Here is a 20604-nt window from a genome sequence, read left to right as displayed (position 1 = left end):
TGTTTGTCATGTTGCTCTTTTATGGCACACAAATTAGTCTGCACTCTCGCATAATAAATTACGGGACATAAAATCTTTTCCCTGTGCTTGGGCCCCTTCCTCACTGCCTCATTGTCAAGAGAAGGTAAGTTTAACTATACTCCACATTGGGCACTGACTTTTTAGCTATCAACATTTTTTAAGTAGCAGTCCTCCTCTTTGTCCCCAATGCTCTCAAATGTGGATGGTGAGACAGCTTTTACTTCTGTGCCCCTATTTTAATCCACTATGCACCTGTTTGCAGCTGTCATCTAATATATCTTCCCTTTTAGCAGATGACACACACTCAGCAAATTGCATCCTTGAGTTAAGTGTTAGGGAGATGACATCGGTCATCCGAAGCTCTTTTCAGGAAAAACACCCCTCCCCCCCCCCCCCCCCCCCCCCCGCCATTCAATAGCACTTTTTTAAGGTTACCTTTCATTTTTAGTTTCCCTTCTCCTTGAGTTTCACTCCCATTTCTGCTGATTTAAATTCCTGTTTTTACTCTTCACTAAGCCCACAAAATGGTCATTTTTGGACATAGCTGTTTTGTGCCCTAGAACCGTAATAAACAGAACTTTCTTATTTATGATGAAGTGATTATGTATCCTCGGTTGTAGATAAAATAGAAATGGTAAGTGTTTTGTTTGGTCCATGGGAGGCTGTTGTAGAAATGCCCAAAAATCTGAAATGGCAAACTCTTAAAGATTGACAGAAATTATCCTGCAAAAGTCTAATTAAAAGAATTTCTAGAACGAGTATTAAGTGAAGAATCTGGAGATTATTTTCATCCCTGGTATACATTGCTCCCATAGAGATTAAGACAAAATTAATTACTACATTTGCAGAGACATGTAAGTATTCTTTCCTCCCACACTATTTACACAGCTGGGATGGAAAGAAAATGTGATAACCCTGTCGTGCACATAAGTGGTTTGTAGAGCATATATATTCATTTAACTAATTAACAATGATTGAAAATGTAATTAGGTGGATGAAAAATCTGCACACCTAGTGTGACAGGAAAAACACGCAAAGTTAAATGTACAAGGTTTAGTAGGCAGTGGCTCCTCATGGCAGAAGAGGGGGGGGGGGGGGGGGGGTGAACAAAACTGACTGGTGAATTTACAAAATAGTGAGTTACAGAAAAATCACCCAGAACTTATAAGGGTCTTCTGGTCTGGGGTTAAGAGTGACTTCCCTTTCACTCTCCCCAGATAGTCCTTTCCCTGCAGCTTTATTCCTTCCTCTTCTGCCAGAAGGGACTACTGGCTCAGAAAACTTGTTTCTTTAACTTCGGTTTTTCTCCTGTCTGCTGCATGGTGAGAGGATTTTTTATCTATTCAATTATATTACACTATATTTTCAAGAATCAGTTATTTTCATTGGTATGTAACTAACAAGGATGATACAGGAAGATACCTGTACATGAATTTTGCTCATTAATTCATTATGTTAAATGCAAATGTACAGGCACAGCAACATAACAAATTCCAGAATTTGCCAGAGAGGGCAAGAAGACAGTCTAAACAAAAAACACAAACATACAGCAGGACAAAAAATAATGTACTGCTCAGGACAGGTCAACTACAGTGATGACATCCTGTATCAATTTATACTTAAAACTGCTTTCTGTTGGCAGTCTCAAGGTGCACACACAATACAGAAAATAAAATGATAAAAGAGAACTCTGTAAATAAAACTGTGGTGAAACATGTCTAGCTGTTAAACAAAAGCTTCTGTCAGTAGTCCTACAAATGTATCAGAAGAATAAATATAAATTTTAAAGTTGGATGTTAGTAGGTGGAAGTTACTCCATATGGCTTTCAGACAGATTGGCTGTCAAAATAGGGAAACTTGGAAACAACTATGTGGTGTCTGATTTTGTTGAAATATCTTTGTCTTGGCATTCTACAACAGGCATGCTGAACTGCTACATTTACTTTTTCCTATCACAACATTTCTGGGAAAATGGGCTACACAGTAAGGTTAAAGAAAGAATAAATGTAAATCTTATAAGTTAGGTCAAGGAAAGGAAAACCTATGTTCCTAGTATTTGCAGACTTAGAAAAAGCTTTGACAATGTTGACTGGAAAACTCTTTCAAATTCTGAGTGTGGCATGTGTGTAATACAGGAAGTGAAAGGCTATTTACAAGTTGTACAGAAACCAAATGGCAGTTATGAGAGTAGAGTGGCCTGAAAGGGAAGCAGTAGTTGGGAAGGGAGTGCGACAGGGTTGTAGCCTATCTTCAATGTTATTCAATCTGTATATTGAGCACACAGTAAAGGAACAAAAGAAAAATTTGGAGTGGGAATTAAAATCCATGGAGAAGAAATTAAAGCTTTCATGTATACAGATGACATTGTAATTCTGTCAGACAGCAAAGGACCTGGAAGAGCAGTTGAATGGAATGGGCAGTGTCTTAAAAGGAGGTGAACATAAACAAAAGCAAAATGAGGATAATAGGATGTAGTCAAATTAAATGAGGTGATGCTTAGGGGATTATATTAGGAAATGAGGTATTTAAAGTAATTAATGAGTTGAGCTATTTGAGGAACAAAATAAATGGTCAAAGTAGAGAGGATATAAAATGTAGATCAGCTATGGCAACGAAAGCATTTCTGAAGAAAAGAAATTTATCATTGACTATAGATTTAAGTGTCAAGAAGTCTTTACTGGAAGTATTTGTATGGAGTGTAGCCCTGTATGGATGTGATGGATGTGAGAAGAGAAGTTTTCAAAATGTGGTGCCCATGGCACAACTTGACTAAAAGAACAGATCAGTTGCTGGGACACATTGTGATACATTAAGGGATTACCAATTTAGTATTGGAGGGAGGTGTGGAGGGTAAAAATCATGGAGGGAGACAGGTGAATACACAAAGCAGAATCAGGATTATGTAGGTTGCAGTACTTATTCAGAAGTGAAGAGGCTTGCACAGGATAGAGTAGCATGGAGAGCTGCATCAAACCAGTCTCTGGACTGAAGAAGACAAATTTAAAGAATTGTGTCCTTAACTTGGGGAGTAAAGATAGCAGTCATTAGATGCTAGTAAACAATGGTGTGATGCAGACTGCAAACTCCAGCTGTAGACAATGCTCTTAATCTTGTCATAGATGGTACACACAAACTTCAGAGATGGATAAATATATTAGGCACTACGGCATTGGCATAAAAAAATGAAGAGATGTGGGTTACTGGTACCTATCTGAAGGAAAACTTCCACCTATTGTCAGTGTAAGACATTAGTGTTCCTCTGGCTAGTAGCATGTTGATTTTCATTCACATATTTTACATTATTCTACCAATAGCACATGCACAGAACAGTGACTGAGGAGCTGTAAAGATAAGAGGCATATTCAAAAAGTAAGGGCTGTTATATCATAAATATCCTTCAGAAAAAGCTTGTAGCTGTTTCCTACAAACTTACCTCACTTTTCTATGCAGTCACTGAGCACTTTCAAGTAGTTTTTATAATGGTGTACTAGAGTCTTAAATTGCCTTGGACGAAATTACTATGCCTGAGAATTCATTTGAACCAGTTAAGTGGTCTTAAGTTAATCACCTTCAAGCCAATGTCCCACAAGCCACTGTTCAAAGTGTAAGAAGTGTTAAGTCAGAGATGATCTTGGTTTTTTGACAGATAAAGGTACCACTGAATTTGCTTCTGATTTTGCATTTGTGTAGGTTTTTAAATATTGTGTTAAAAGAAGTCACCTTACAGCAGCCAGTACAAATCTTGCACACAGTTTTTGATACCAGAGCTGTCTGTTACATCTGTGTAAGGAGTGCTGTTAAATAAGCAGAATAGGACTACTCATCCAGAGCACAAACTGTGAATTGGGTTGCAGTTTTTGGTCCACTTACTGTGCAGTTTCATCAGTTTGGATAATGGTTATGCCCCTCTGTTCATGATGCACACTCCTAAGGCTACTTTTAATGTCTTGAAGTCACTATATAACTATTCATTCATTTATTACTGTAGGCACATGAACTGGTTGTAACTCCTAGTTGTAAACCCAAATTTACAACACTCATTACATAACTGGCAGAAGTCAAGACTTCTTAAGCTGTAGTTCACTTTCAGCAGTCAAGACTGCTGAAACAAAACCAGGACTTTACTGGTTTTGTAAACAATCAACAAATAGTGCATTTGAACTAGTTCGTTTGAGCTGCCAACATGTAAATATCAGAAAACAGTTGTTTTGATTGCACCTCATATAAACTACTTTTGTGAGTTATTCTAAAATGAGAATGTAGGCTTTCTAAGCAAATTTAACTGAAGTCTCAGGTTATCTGCCAAGTTATGCTGGTGCAGTTTCCATGAGTTTCCTACCTGCCATATTGAGAAAATGTAAGGTTTATGTCAAATACATTCCTTCACAGTAGACTCATCTGCAAAGACCTCAATGAGTTGGTCAATTGCATTGCTCCAGAAGAGATGTCCAGTGGTGGGGCCCTGTTGGGATGGAGTCAGTCTGGGCATCTAGTTCTTATGCTGCCTATCTAATCCACCCACTGCTCTATTGCTTTCACAAGGGAGCATTCCTGAGATTTCTGTTAGCACCACATCCCATGCAGATCTCACATGGAAACTGTTGTTAGAAATATCAAGGTTATCATGGACTTCAATCTCCACTGCCACTTTGACAGAATCCCAGAACCTGTTGGCCAGGCATAGCACCTTGCCTGCAAATGACAAGTAGGAAGCTAATTGAACTACTGACAATATAATGCCATGACTTGACTGATAACCAAAAATATTTCATCAAAGAGTTAGTCTTTGTTTACTGTAGTAAAAATTCCATCTTCAGTGAAGATGGTAAAAACTATTATTCCTGAAGGAAGAGCAGCCATGAGTTGAATATGGTAAATGCTTGTACCAAGGAGACAACTGCTAAAGCATTGTGATGTGACAATATACAGGGTACTCAGAAAGGGAGTGGATGTTCCTGCTTGTGAAGCTCCACAAGTTTGAAGAACACTTGGACAAACTGGAATGAGGATCGATAATTTACAACCTTCAGTAATGGAACATATGGTAGTGTCATTCAGATCACATAAAAGCAAAGAAATAAAGAATGTCAGAAAGCATTTCCACTGCCCAAGAAATATGTGGAGAATAATTAGGAAAAGGCATTTCTTTGTCTGTGTGTAGATGAACATGATACAAAACAATTTCCATAATTACGTATTACATGTGGAGTACTTACAGATGAAAAAAGCATGAAAAGCACTTACACTAACATGGTGCTCCTACAGCTTTTTAGCTACTTGCAGAACACACACTTTTGTTGTCACAGATGAAAAAAACTCGGTGCACATGGAGTATGTGGCTTCTGACTCAGAACCACAGGTGGTCAGTGATTATAGTGCCACATATGGGCTGCTGCACAGAGGTGGTGCCCATGTGAAGAGCCCCTGGCTGGAGTGAGTGGCTCTGTGATAAATGATCTGCAATGGATAGTGTCAAACTTAACCATACTGGTGGCTACAAAACCACAGCTGTCTCCCCAGATCTAGTTTTAATGTAGAAAGGAATGACTCCAACTTCCACTTACCTGACTACACCAGAGAAGAACAGTATAGTAAAAAAAAATCCCTTTTGGCAATTAAACCACTGTGGAACATAATGGGGGAAAATTTAGGAAAGTGAACTAAACTAGCAAAACACTATCACAGGCTTTGCATTTCTATAACATATGATGTTCCCATCACCAATGCTCCTACGAAGAGCCTCAGCATGGCTCAGGGTGGGTTCCATTGCAAGCTCACATCAGACAGATGAAGAGTGAGCTGGGAATAATTTTGTCTGACTTACACAGCAGGGATTGAAAGGTAAGAAAACACACTGGTACTTTCATTTTTTGCTTTCAAAGGGTAATATTGCCTAAAAAGGTAAGTGATGGCTAACTTTTGTATTGTAAAGCCAATTTTTACCTTCTGCCCCCATTGCCACCCCACCCCCAATGTTTTAAATGTTGTAATCTGAGAATGTCTTCACACTGGGCAAATGATACCAGCTGTGGAGACTGCAAATGACTGCTGCATGAGGACACATCATGGATCCAACCACCACCATGTATCAGTGACCACAGTTACCAACTCCCTTGTTGGTTGAGTATTACTCAATTGTCATGCCACTCCCAGCAGAGGGATATAGTCATCTGCACTTCCTCAGTAGAGTAAGACAGCCTTGTACCTCAACATCAGACAATACTGGAGGGAGCCAGGAGTTGTTAGCTGTAAAAGTTTTCTCATCCTCCCTTTAGTATACAGCTTAGTATCTCCATCCAGGGATGAAATTCTGTAAGGAGTATTAAGATGAAAAAAAGAGAGGAGCAAAGGCTAATGTGGGTCTTCAGTTCCCAACTGCACTGGAAAACCTGCTCCTGTAACTGGTGTTCCAGTTACACTTGTCGATGGTATACCTAATAGGTCATGTAAACTTCTCACCCCCTTCAAACTGCTCAGTACACTGATGGCTATCATCAACTAGGAATGTAAAGGATATTTCCACCACCTATCAAAATTCAGACAACTAGTATTTTATCCGGCAATATGCATTATCCTTCAGTAAATTCAGTTGTGTGAAACATATGCCCTGTTGTATATAATCACAGAGCACTTGCCCGCGAAAGGCAAAGGTCCCGATTTTGAGTCTCGGTCCGGCACACAGTTTTATCTGCCAGGAAGTTTCATATCAGTGCACACTCCGCTGCAGAGTGAAAACTCATTCTGGTAATCAATCTATTTTGAAAATAGTGGACTTTGAAAAGGATTTGGGTCCTACTTGTGCATCTGTACTTGTGAAACTGTTTCGTGATAAAGTACCACTCAGTAAAGGATTTGCTACCGAGGCTTTCTGCATACAGGTAACTATAGATTTTACTCTCCATAATGATTGTATCCCTCCAAATATGGAATGTACATATCAAGATAGTTAACCTGTTCCATCGGATATCATCTTTCCATCTCCTGGGTGATTTTAGTACACACTCCCTCTCACCCTCTGAGTTTTTATCTGTAGTTTCCTCTTTTTGGTTGTCAAGTGTTAGATGATCCTATAGTACCCTTCATGCAAAGAACAATGGAGTTCTACATGTGTCTGTGCTGTGAGAGACTACTTTTTTATACACTTTAATGGGTTCAGAGACTGTAGTGTGACCCCACTGAACCTAGATATAGACTATTTTGTATTTACTACAGATCTTAAACCAGGAGTTCCGCTGAATGCAAGCTACAGGTGGGAAGTGTAGTTCTGGGCTGTCAGCAGTTTCTTCACAATTTCCACTGACAAAACATGTTAAACAATTTTGCCAGTTTAGAACTGCTTATTCACAAACACGACTTGACCTTCACAATGAACTGTTCAGTGTGATTGTTACCTCAATTTTTGTGAACTCTCGATGCCTAGTTGATTTCGCTGCCACTTACCTACCAGCTTAATAAGAAGTGTCAGTTGGAGCTCAACACTCTGATAGTTGTCATGCCTCCTTGGTTGCAGACCATTCTACCCTCTTGGGCTTCATAGGGTGCTTGATTAAACTTGATTGGATTACAGGAAATTGGCTAATGGATTGGTAGTCCCAAAAGCATTAGTTACTGCCCCAGTGCACCACTTCGGGATCTGACTTCTGACTAGTGGCTCAAGAACCTGTGAACAGCCTACTTGTAGGTTGGAATTCCTCCTCGACAGATAACACACCAGTTACTGTAGAATTTGGCAGCACATCTCCACAGCAATCTTGAACAGCAAGGATATTCACCTACTCAAGTGACTCGGGCCTGGAGTCCCAGTAAAAATTAATTTGCAGTCTATTCACTCTGACCTCAATCTTCCTCTTGTCAGATAAACTTCTGTCCATCTCACCCACCTGTCATTTCCTGCCACTCCTCCAGTTCCCCTGCTATGATTTGTACCTCAAAGATCTGTCTGGACTTAACCTGTGGACCAAAATAAATAATAAACTCCTCAAATTTCCATGTTCATTCCTCTGTTTTTGCCAGTTCTCCTGGTCAAAAGTAAACTATACTGATGGCCCAAAAGTCACTCGTCACATAGGCTATACCTTCATGCAGTGTGGGGGTTATGAACTAAACTTCATCATACTAGAGCAGTGCTTTTAAAGCAGTATTTGTGGCAGTTATTAGTAATTCACTGTACTTGCACCTGACCTCTGAAAGATTTCCAAAAATGCTGTGACTAAGCAATCTACACACAATAAACTAGTGCTATCATACCCCATTGGTTTTAAAATCATACAGTTTTATTACTGACCATCTCAATACTAGGTGCTCTACTATATTCCTCTGAACTTTGTCATTTTGGAAATCTAGAGAAGGAACTTCTGATCAGTTGACAAAGACGTTGCTCTCCCGCTGTAAGGCCAGCTCTAGGGAGCCTTGGACAGTCTATCAGGCACACTTTCCTTCCCTCGTTGCAGTTAAGTATCCTTTAACCAATGCATAAGATGATACCACAAATGATCATATTTGCTCTCCACAGCTTATTTGTCCTAAAATCTTTCTTATTAAAGGAACAGAAGACCGTGATTAGTTCTTTTTAACTCTACTCATCAAACTAGAGTTAACACCCTTAATCCTACTTCAGAAAAGGAAAATAATGAAAGCTCTTAAATATAAGCAAGTTGGCTTAACCACATTTTTTATAAAAGTAATAAATGTTTCCTAAAAGCACAATGAGCACTATAATACTTACTCACACATCTTCAGAAGCAACAGCAGAACACACAGAAAATGTGATTCATCCCCTCAAGGGGTGCACTACTCACTCATGAGTACATGCCAACCAGCTTAGACTATATATGCATAAACAGCATGGGGGGCAGGGGGGGGGGGTGATGGTAGTGATGGAGGCTCTATTTTAAATGGCTGCCACATGGTAGGGGAGATGCAGTTACATTTCATGCCTGTGCACAAATGCATCTCTCGTAACTTGTAAGATGCAGATAGTGAGTCTGCAAATGATCATAGTAAGAGGTAGTTAATACAAACAATAATTCATCAAATGCAAAAATGTTAAAAGTATCTCACGAAACAGGTGTACAAAAGCTAGCATGGTAGATATCACTTACTACTATACTGACAGTGTAAAATACAGAGCATGTGTCAAATGGAAATAAAATCTTCTGAGAACCTGTTCAGCAGTATTACCAAAAACTAAAATTATAAACTTAGCTTCTTCAATGTCTTTCCGAAGTAGTGAAGCCTAGGGAAGTAATAGCACTTAGGTTTCTCCTCTCCTACTTTAATCACTTTGTGTGTTGGGAACAGTTGCTACTTCCTGCAACTTTTTTCAGCAGTTACAGAGTCTTACTTTGTTTGCCTCTTCAAACAAAATTTTAATGATGTTGCATACAATAACACATCTGGTTATGAATAACTTCCCCTGCACCCACAATGCACAGACTGTGGTGTCATGCTGTGTAGTAAAAAGATGACTATGAAAAAACTTGGTATGCGGGTTGGTAGATGGACTGAGGCAGCTGCCCTTTCAGAATACAGGGGTGGACCTTACCCAGTGCTCAGGATGAGAATGTGTTTATGCAAAAATGCCACATTAGTTTGTTGCGTACAAATCACAAAACTTGCAAGAAGTGATGTCAGTGTGAAACTGGTGCTTATAATAGTATTGTACTTCAAAGATATGCAAATATGTTGAAGCTGTGTGTAATAATAGAAAAGTAATTTTTTGAAAAAGAAAAATGGTAAGCTTAACGATTAACTTTAGGGCCTTTTCTGTTTATACACCACACTGAGGACTAATTGTCCTACATAAGCATCACACTACCACATATGCTGAAGATACGTATGGCATATGTTTAGCTCAGAAATCTGTGATAAATACAGAGATATAAAATTTCCTTCAGAAGTCATAGATCCCTTTTATGAATGAACTCCTGAGGAGAAAGTGCAGCTAGCTAGGACTGCTTATAAACAGAACAGAAGTATAAAAATGTATTCTTAGGTTTCCTATAATCAGAATAGCTCCACATCTTAATAACAGAGCATTATAAGTTGTTGACCTTCCTTTGGTATGCTCCTTTCTGTCTCTTGGAATTGGCTTTTGAGGTTGCAGCTGTCTAACCAATGAGGGGTTTCATCCATGATCCTTATTGATGTGTTTCGTAATATAAAGTAAAGCCAAGAACTTGAAAAACCTGCTTATTAGTTTTAATATTCTGGTGATTTATTATGTCAATACCTTAATGTTAGTCAGTTCATAATTACAATAACATGGAGAACACTTTCATACAAGCAGCATGAGGCTGACACTGATAGCAAAAAGCCCAAATATCAAACAAGCAGTACGTAATACCCTACCAAATTTATCAAAATCATTGAGTGCCAAAAATTTTTGAAAAGAGCTTCAGCAATGTCTTCCATTGATAACCTCAAAAACATCAAACTTACATGAATTTGCCATAGAAATGCACTGAAAAAAATCTTAAAATGTAAATATGTAAATTACACAATGCAGCATGAAACTGCATCACTTTCCTAATATCAGATATATCTTTGACACAGAAGTAACATGGATTCAACTAACATTACATTGCACAGTCATGTAAATAAATGATAAAAATGAAAAAAAATTACTTCTGAATGAAAATAAAGGTCCTGTGAAATTAACAGCATTAGTAATTAAATTGCAGCTAGGTTGTCCTTGTGGATTCTGAAAAACATTTATATAAATTTGTTAAAGCAATATTGCACTAACAATAAGTAATTAAATTAGTTACTTGTTGCAGATCCACATATTCGTGTTGCTGGTCGACCTTCAGATGTGAAAAATGCCAAAGACATGGTGATGTCTGTTTTTGACACACGAGTGAGTAAACTTGATCTTTTACACAAATTCAAAATCAATAACCTTGGAGAAAACATTTGTTCATAGAGATGGTTATGGTGATCTAACGCATTCCTGTAGAATCATAAGTAAATATATTATGCAAAACAGTGAAGCTATTCTTCCCCCTCATTATCAAACACCCCTACATGTGGAATTCTATTTCTATCATCTACCAGTACAGGACATAATACAGTTCTGGCTTCATACCAGTGTTCTGTATGTACAGTATTTGCTTTAATAGTTTCTCAGATCTACAGTTAATCTGCATTGCAAAGATAATGCTTACAAAACATACCCAACTGCAGCATACTGTAAAGTGTTTTGTGGTTACTAACTAAATTTAGCTGAAATCTTGCTGCTTTTATCACTTCAAATTTCTTTTGTCTCTCTGAATTGAAATACATCATAAGCCTCAATTAATCGGACAGACGTACGCACATGCAAAGAAACTTCCAAATGAAACACATTCACAAAAACACAACATATGGCCATTACCTTGTTCCTTTCAGCAGTCACATGTACGTATATGGATGTTATCATTAACTTAGTGATTCATCTGAACTTTACACTCATTGCATAGTACATTATATAAAACTGTATCTGTAATAGAGAAAATTAGTAGATATGTCTATCTCCCCTTTCCCTGTTTCCAAGCCTTAAGTGACATTTATTCCTGTCACATGGTCACATGCTTAACTGTGGTTGGTCTTGTTCATGACATTGAAACTGACAAGGGTTGCAACATTAAAATGAAAATTCTGGTGGTGGTCAGAAAGGACAGACTGAATAAAATTGCTGATGTTATATTTGTTTGTTAGAAGCAGTTTATTTTGTAGTGAAATTGAAGATAGTTCCTGCGACTTGTGGGTGGAGGGTATACTTGGCAACTGGAATTAACTGGTTGCTTCTAGTGGTCTTTTGATTCACATAGAGTAGTTGCTGAAGGTTTCAAGAAAAATTAGGATTTCAAATGAGAACAGCAATCAGTCGTACTTTTCTTGCAGGTTTCATTTGACAAATCTAGATTTCAGCCAGTGCCTAGCCATTGTCAATGCTAAAAAATAATGGTAGTAAATCATCAGGCGATAGTATAAAAAGTGAACTCGTGCCATAACCTATATGGCTTAGATATTAGATTACATCCCACCTTTTTATAGTATAGATTAGATTTCTGATACATCACTCCCCTGTTGTTCAGGCTTCTGTCACATTTATTTCAAGACTGCAGTATAGTGAAGGTAGGCTTTGTGGAGAACACACAGATTTGCTGTGGTGCCATCTATATGAACTACATAATATGTAGCACTCAAAAGAAAGCAGTTAGAATCTTTCTTTTTATTAATTCCTGCTTCCTTTTAGTGTTATATATTACATAGTTCATATAGAGGGCACTACACAACCAATCAATGTGTTCTCCACAAAGCCTACCTCCATTATACCGTAGTGTTGAAAGAAATGACAGAAGCCCAAACAGGGGACTGACATACCAGAACTTGCATCGATATTATAAAATGTTGATATGTGATATAATGTATAAGCCATATAGACTATGGCATAAGTTGTAACTTTTTATACTATGGCAGGACTATGTACTTCCTGTATTTCTCAGCAATGATAATGGCTAGCACTAGCTGAAATCTAAATTTACTGGATAAAACCTGCAAGAAAAAGACAAATGACTGCTGCACTGTCATTTGAAAGCAATATCACAACTGCTTCGTAAACCCACATTCCTAATGGGAGGCAGCCTGATGAAAATTGGAGGCTCATTTTGAATAAAAATTTGCTCATACTACTATAATTGATAGTGACTCCAATTTGCCCTGAATGTGCTGGTGAAAAGAAATTTTTAAAGTGACTACTAGCCAAAAAACACCATCCAAAATTTCAATCAATACTTCCTCCAAAAATTTTGAGCAATAATTTTAGGAGCCCATATAAAGTGCACTTGTTTGTGGTAACACAACTTTTCACAGCAAACAATCCTGAACACAAAGAGCTTTATTTCTTTATTTATTTCTTTATTTATTTCTTTATTTATTTCTTTATTTATTTCTTTATTTATTTATTTATTTATTTATTTATTTATTTATTTATTTATTTATTTATTTATTTATTTATTTATTTATTTATTTATTTATTTATTTATTTCTTTATTTATTTCTTTATTTATTTCTTTATTTATTTCTTTATTTATTTCTTTATTTATTTCTTTATTTATTTCTTTATTTATTTATTTATTTATTTATTTATTTATTTATTTATTTATTTATTTATTTATTTATTTATTTATTTATTTCTTTATTTATTTCTTTATTTATTTATTTATTTATTTCTTTATTTATTTCTTTATTTATTTCTTTATTTATTTCTTTATTTATTTCTTTATTTATTTCTTTATTTATTTCTTTATTTCTTTATTTCTTTATTTCTTTATTTCTTTATTTCTTTATTTCTTTATTTCTTTATTTCTTTATTTCTTTATTTATTTCTTTATTTATTTCTTTATTTATTTCTTTATTTATTTCTTTATTTATTTCTTTATTTATTTCTTTATTTATTTCTTTATTTATTTCTTTATTTATTTCTTTATTTATTTCTTTATTTATTTCTTTATTTATTTCTTTATTTATTTCTTTATTTATTTCTTTATTTATTTCTTTATTTCTTTAAGAATGTAACACTGGAATTTGCTTAATTTTTTAGCTCTTCCAGGAGCTCCTCGACAGAGTAGGAGTGAGCCATGAGGAAACTCTTCAGTTTAGACTTAAAAGCAGTTTGGGCTACTGCTAAGATTTTTGAGTGCTTGTGGTAGCTTATTGAAAATGGATGCAGCAGAATACTGCACTCCTTTCTGCACAAGAGTCAAGGAAGTGCATTCCATATGCAGATTTGATTTCTGCCTAGTATTAACTGAGTGAAATCTGCTAACTCTTGGGAATAAGCTAATATTGCTAACAACAAACGACATTAAAGAAAATATATACTGTGAGGGCAATGTCAAAATTCCCAGACTATTGAATAGGGGTTGACAAGAGGTTTTCGAACTTACACCACACATAGCTCAAACAGCCCGTTTTTGAGCCAAAAATACCCTTTTTGAATCAGAAGAATTACCCCAAAAAATAATACCATATGACATAAGCGTATGAAAATATGCGAAGTAGACTACTTTTCGTGTTGGAATGTCACTTATTTCAGATACTGTTCTAATGGTAAATAAAGCGGCATTTAGTTTCTGAACAAGATCCTGAACATGGGCTTTCCACAACAGCTTATTATCTATCTGTACGCCTAGGAACTTGAACTGTTCAGTCTCGCTTATAACATGCCCATTCTGTCTGATTAAAATATCAGTTCTTGTTGAATTGTGAGTTAGAAACTGTAGAAACTGTGTCTTACTGTGATTTAGCATCAAATTATTTTCCACAATCCACGAACTTATTTCATGAACTACATTATTTGATAATGTTTCAATATTACACACAAGATCCTTCACTACCAAGCTGGTGTCATCAGCAAAAAAATATTTTTGAATCACCTGTAATACTAGAAGGCATATCATTTATATAAATAAGAAACAGCAGTGGCCCCAGCACCTATCCTTGGGGAACGCCCCATTTAACAGTGCCCCGTTGGGACTGAACATCATTACCACTCTCAATATTGCAGAGAATTACCTTCTGCTTCCTGTTCTTAAAGTAAGAGGCGAACCAATTGTAAGCTACTCCCCTTACTCCATAATATTCCAACTTCTGCAGTAATATTTTGTGGTCAACACAGTCAAAAGCCTTCGTTAAATCAAAGAAAACACCTAACATTCGCAACCTTTTATTTAATCTGTCCAAAACCTCACAGAGAAAAGATACTATAGCATTTTCAGTTGTTAAGCCATTTCTAAAACCAAACTGTACATTTGACAGCAAATTATGTGAATTTAAATGCTGCAGTAACCTTGTATATACAACCCTCTTGATAACTTTAGCAAACACCAATGGCATAGAAATAGGTCTATAATTATCAACATTATCCCTGTTTCCTTTTTTATAAAGTGGCTTCACTACCGAGTACTTTAATCGGTCAGGAAACCGACCACTCCTAAAGGAAAAGTTACAGATATGGCTAAGTACTGGGCTAACATACATGGAACAATACTTCAATATTCTTCTAGATACCCCATCATGTCCATGAGAGTTCTTGGTCTTTAGTGATTTAATTATTAACTCAATCTCCCTCTTGTCAGTATCATGGAGGAGCATTTCAGGTAACAGTCTCGGGACACTTTTTTCTACGAGCGCTATATGATTCCCTGTTGGGACTAGGTTTCTATTTAGTTCACCTGCTATATTCAGAAAGTGATTATTAAATATTGTACATATATGCGACTTATCAGTAACACGGACATTCCCACTACGCACTGATTCTATATCCTCGACCTGTCTCTGCAGACCAGCCACTTCCTTTACCACTTACCATATGGTTTTAATTTTATCCTGAGACTTAGCTATTCTCTCTGCATACCACATACTTTTTGCCTTCCTAATAACTTTTTTAAGCACCTTACAATACTGTTTGTAATTGGCTATTGCATTTAGATTGTGGCTGTTTCTAACGTTTTGATATAATTGCCACTTTGTTCTACAAGATATTCTTATACCTTTAGTCAGCCACCCAGGCTGCCTGTTTGTGTAGTACCCTGTTTTAAACGTTCTAACGGAAAGCAACTTTCAAAGAGCACGAGAAAAGTCTTGAGGAAAGCATTATATTTATCGTCTACTGTATCAGCACTATAAACATCTTGCCACTCTTGTTCCTTGATACGGTTTACAAAAGTCTCTACAGCAACTGGATCAGCTTTCCTAAAAAGTTGGTAACTATATTTAACATGTGTTGCAGCACAAAAATCTTTTAGACTTAAAATTTGTGCAGCATGATCTGAAAGGTCATTCACCATTTTGCTAACAGAATGCCCTTCTAGTAATGATGAATGAACAAACATATTGTCTATGGTTGTTCTACTGTTCCCTTGCACTCTTGTTGGAAAGAATATGGTTTGCATAAGATTATATGAATTAAGGTGGTCTACCAGCATCCTTTTCCTTGCACAATCACTTATACAATTTATAATGAAGTCACCACATATAACTAACTTTTTGTATTTCCTATAAAGTGAACCAAGAACCTCCTCTAGCTTTAGCAAAAATGTTGTGAAATTGGAGTCTGGGGATCTATAAATAACAACAGTAAGAAGTTTAGCTCCACTAAATTTAACCACACCTGCACAACATTCAAACACCTTTTCAGTGAAGTACTTTGAAACATCAATTGACTCAAATGGGATACAGTTTTTCGCATACATGGCTACTCCCCCACACCGCAAAGAGCTCCTAGAAAAGCTGCCAGCCAACCTGTATCCTGGTAAAGGAAGACTCTGAATTATCTCCTTATTTAAGAATTGTTCAGATATACCAATAATTTCACAGTCAACATCTATAAGCAGTTCACTAACTTTATCTCTAATGCCTTGTATGTTTTGATGAAATATACTAATTCCCTCATTAATCGGATACCTAAGCTTTGTCGAAAGTGGTTTCTTTGATAGAGAGACTTCCCTTAAACAGGAATACCTGTCAGCTGACTTCAATCTAAAAAAGGTACAGCTCTAACACCCACAACTATCGGAATTTTCCCATGAGTGATCCCACCACCCCCACCTATGCTGTCACCTATAAGCTTTGCCAACCTCCCCTTTCCATACCTGTTGAGGTGCAGGCCATGTCTAGTGAAACCCGTCCTGCTGATAGACTCCGACACCACTGAAATGTGACTCGTGCCTTCTGTCATTAGCGCACCCCCAAGTCTCATGTTATTATGCCTGACGGCTGTATTAAGATGAGGCCGATCGTGATGCTGAAACAGTTCCACGAAATGCACATTCGTGTTGCCAGTCTGAGTGGCTATCTTTTCCAGGTCACCATCCATGTCATACTCCCCATCCCTATCAATACTATTACCAGCCCCACCCACAATCACTACCTGATCCTCTTTTGTAAAATCCCTACATAGCCCCCCTATGATAAGTCACCTGAGCCAATCCTGCATTAGGCTTCACAATGCTGGTGACCTGGTACTCACTCCCCAAAACTTCCTGCAACTGCTGGCCTACACCTCTACCATGAGAACTACCTAACAGCAGAACCTCTTCTTTCTCTTAGACTTTGCAACTGTCCTAGCCACCGTAACTGCTGAGGTCTGCTGCATACTTCCTACATCTACAGCTACTAGAGATTCCTCTCCACTAGACTCTGACAGTTGGTCATATCTATTACAAACACCAATAGTAAAACTATCTGAAAATCTCCTTCTCCTAGCAGATCTCTTGCCAACAGCCAGCTCCCATTCCCCAACCCCCTTCTCCCTCCTCATCCTATCTAGCGCCTCCTGTGCAGATTTTCAACTGCACCTGAAGGGCACAGATCTTACACTCCTGCTCCTCTATCAACTCACTCTTGCTACATAACCTGCAGTTCCAAGAGAGGATCTCACCAGAATGCCCACTGCATTCCCCCCAGTGAAAATACTTCGAACAAGTCTCACACCGCAATCCACTACTCGCGAACCTACGGCGAAGCCCACACTTATCACTCATGGTAAAATTTTAGTTATTGAAACAAGAAAACAACTTTATCTAAGTTCCGCTACTACAATAAGATGTTAAAAACTGACTACAATAATCACAAACTTGCTCTACAAGGAAAGTAACTACTATTATTGACAGTATTAATCAACAAAAAATGAGAATATAACAAAATACTAACACAGAAAGAAAATCAAACGTCTAATGACAGTAACGAAACTGAAAGCAGTTTGCAAAAATTTCTTCTGAAGTTATTTCACCGGAAAACACCAAGAACACTGGTTGAAGACTACTAAAGTTCCTAAATAAAATACTATACACAAACAATTAATTAGTATTTAGCTTTCGATGCGCCACTACAGCTGCAACTGGTCAGCGCAGAATGTAAACACGGGTAAGAGGTTAAGTTGCTTGATACGAAACACTCACAAATATCAGGTGATGGATATAGGGATTAGTGGTCAGAAGATTGTTTTAGCAAGGTTGACAACCATGACATGGAAATCTGTCAAAAATACTTACCTAAAAAATCAGACAAAAATCCATTTGACAGCTTCCTTTCAGACAGTCTAACTATATAACTGTCAATCAAATCTGGCTGAAATTCAAAGAAAGTGTTAACAGCAACTGATACTTACATAAATGTGAAGTCTATTCTTTTGGACCCGTCAGAACACATACACCACATGTACATGCATCAGCAAGGTGTGTTGTTTGATGATGCATTCTGTCTGTGCGGGTGCACACAAAGCCTGATCACTTGTGGGAATCCAAAAGGGTGAATGAGGTCTTCATCGGCAGGTTACGCTACACAAGTAATGCACAACAGGCTGGAAATTTGGGTCGGCTGGGAAATGTGCTCAGACGATCAAGGCAGATGAGGTGACTGCTCACATTAAGTGGTAGATCTGTGTTAGTCCTAGTTTGACACATGTTTTCACCTCTTGCCACTGACAAATTTCAATGCCCAAATGCAGCTAATGTCAATGAAAACCTTCGAACAGCAATGGTGTTTTGTACCAGTTAGTTAAACATATGTCCCATGTATACAAAACAGGCTAAGAGACTTGTGGAATCAATGAGGAAAGTAGACTATATTTAAAAGAACACTCACTATTAACAACCTTTTACACATGCTCAAAACTTTGTGTGGATGTCAATGGAATAAGCTTTCACTGTTTTCTCAATGAAACTGTCTCAAAATCTGACACACAATAAAACTTCTAATTGTATGTGAAGTATACCAGCAGCAAGACAAATAAGTACTTTCACTGCAAGATAGCAATGATAGTGAAAATGTTACTGGTGATGGGACTACTAAACTTGAGTTACTGAACAAAGCTTCCCAAAATACCTTCAGCAGAGATGATGATGATGATGATGATGATGATGATGATGATGATGATGATGATGATGATGATGATGATGATGATGATCCATATTATTAAACATCTTTCTCTCAATCAGATACAACTACAGGTTATGTGTCTAAAGGCTTCCAGAAACAACACAAAATCTGGTTTTCCATATTTTGTGTTATTGACTGATTTTAAAAATTTAAAATGCTGACACCTACTGTTTAAGAGGTACAACCTTATATTAAAGGTTTAACACAGCAAGACAAATATTAAAACTAGAAACTCCATCTGTCTTGAGGCAATATAGCTCAGTATGTGCAAATTACCCTGACTACACTCATCTAGCATTAAAGTGAGAGCAGTTAGTGACTTAAAACAGAATTTACACATTATTTCAAACCTTGACAAAACTATTTCTTGTTGACACTTGCAAAAAATGATTAAAGGCGAAAAGTTTACCTTTTATAACATTTTTGTTCATGCAGTAAAATGACTGCATCAGGCACAATGATTTATTACTTTTTTACCACAAACTCCATTCACAACACTGTTTGCAAACAGTATGACATCTTTTACCCAATATACCTGCAAAATTAATCTCCAGACCACACACATTTCAGGAGATACAAACAGTGAGGTTCATGAAACACCTGCTTTGGTTCAAAATGAAGTATGGATTACCTGACCAGTTTTAGCATTTCATAAAAAGAGCACTTAGACATCAAACTTGAAGCATAATTTAAAACCTTTCGTAAGCTTTTTTATATGCAGGTGCTAGATTATTCAAAGAATTGGGTATTTAGTAGTATTCTAAAATTTAAATCCAGAACAGCTATCAACATGATGAATGTGGAAGCAGATTCCCTCAGAGTAATGAAGCAACAAAATTCACTTAAAAAGGAGTCCTTCAGTCCAATTTGTATGCAAATTTGGTTCCTTTCAGATGTTGATAAAATAAGTCCATTTTTGGCAGCCATATACAACTGCTCACTTGATGAACTGTTAATATCAATATACAAGAAAGGAAATAGTAGTTGTACACTGAATTATTGACAAATATTGTGGACAAAATGTGCAATAGGATTAAGTGTTCCTACCTTAAGAGTTACCTCAAACAAAACTACTATTGACATGTAACAAGCAAGAGTCAGAAAAGGTGTTTCTTGTGAAACAGTTGGCCATTCAAAAACACAAAAAATGGCTACTATCAACATGGACCCGAAGTTCATCCCACATTTCTTGGGTTCCATAATGTTACTGACAACATTAATCAAAAGTGACTTCAAATCAAACTGCCTATGTAATATTGTTTCTGTTTGGCAAATGGATTTGTCATTCCCTATTAAAAAGGCCACAGTTAGTAGTAACTGACAGAAAGTCAAAGAATGAAACCTAAGTGGCATCTGGGGATCTATGCCCTCTGCTGTTAATAATTTACACAGGCAATTTAAAAGACAATCTGAGCAGTCTTCTTTTTGCAGAGGATGATGCCGTTTTCTACTAAAGTCATCAGAAACACACACACACACACACACACACACACACACACACACACACACACACACACACACACACACACACACACACACACACACACGAGATTCCCAGGCATTCCAGCTACTAATGCATGCCAAGGAGTTGGTGGCTGTTTGAAGACCCCTGGATCAGAGATCACTTAAAGGCACACATTTCACACACAAAACACATTA

At 37.0% G+C, this 20604-nt stretch overlaps 1 protein-coding gene across 1 annotated transcript in view; it reads left to right on the top strand.

Annotated features, from left to right (window-relative positions):
• The window catches only part of LOC124775999 (protein bicaudal C homolog 1-A), a 135932-nt gene that overhangs the window by 18877 nt on the left and 96451 nt on the right, over positions 1 to 20604 (top strand). The window contains 1 exon segment of the mRNA XM_047250840.1: positions 10800 to 10879. Coding sequence (XP_047106796.1) covers positions 10800 to 10879 — 80 coding nt within the window.

Source organism: Schistocerca piceifrons, chromosome 2, assembly GCF_021461385.2.
Source record: "Schistocerca piceifrons isolate TAMUIC-IGC-003096 chromosome 2, iqSchPice1.1, whole genome shotgun sequence".
Taxonomy (NCBI): Eukaryota; Metazoa; Arthropoda; class Insecta; order Orthoptera; family Acrididae; genus Schistocerca; species Schistocerca piceifrons.
The sequence above is the reverse complement of the archived record's forward strand: the minus strand, read 5'-3'. Positions and strand labels throughout refer to the sequence as shown.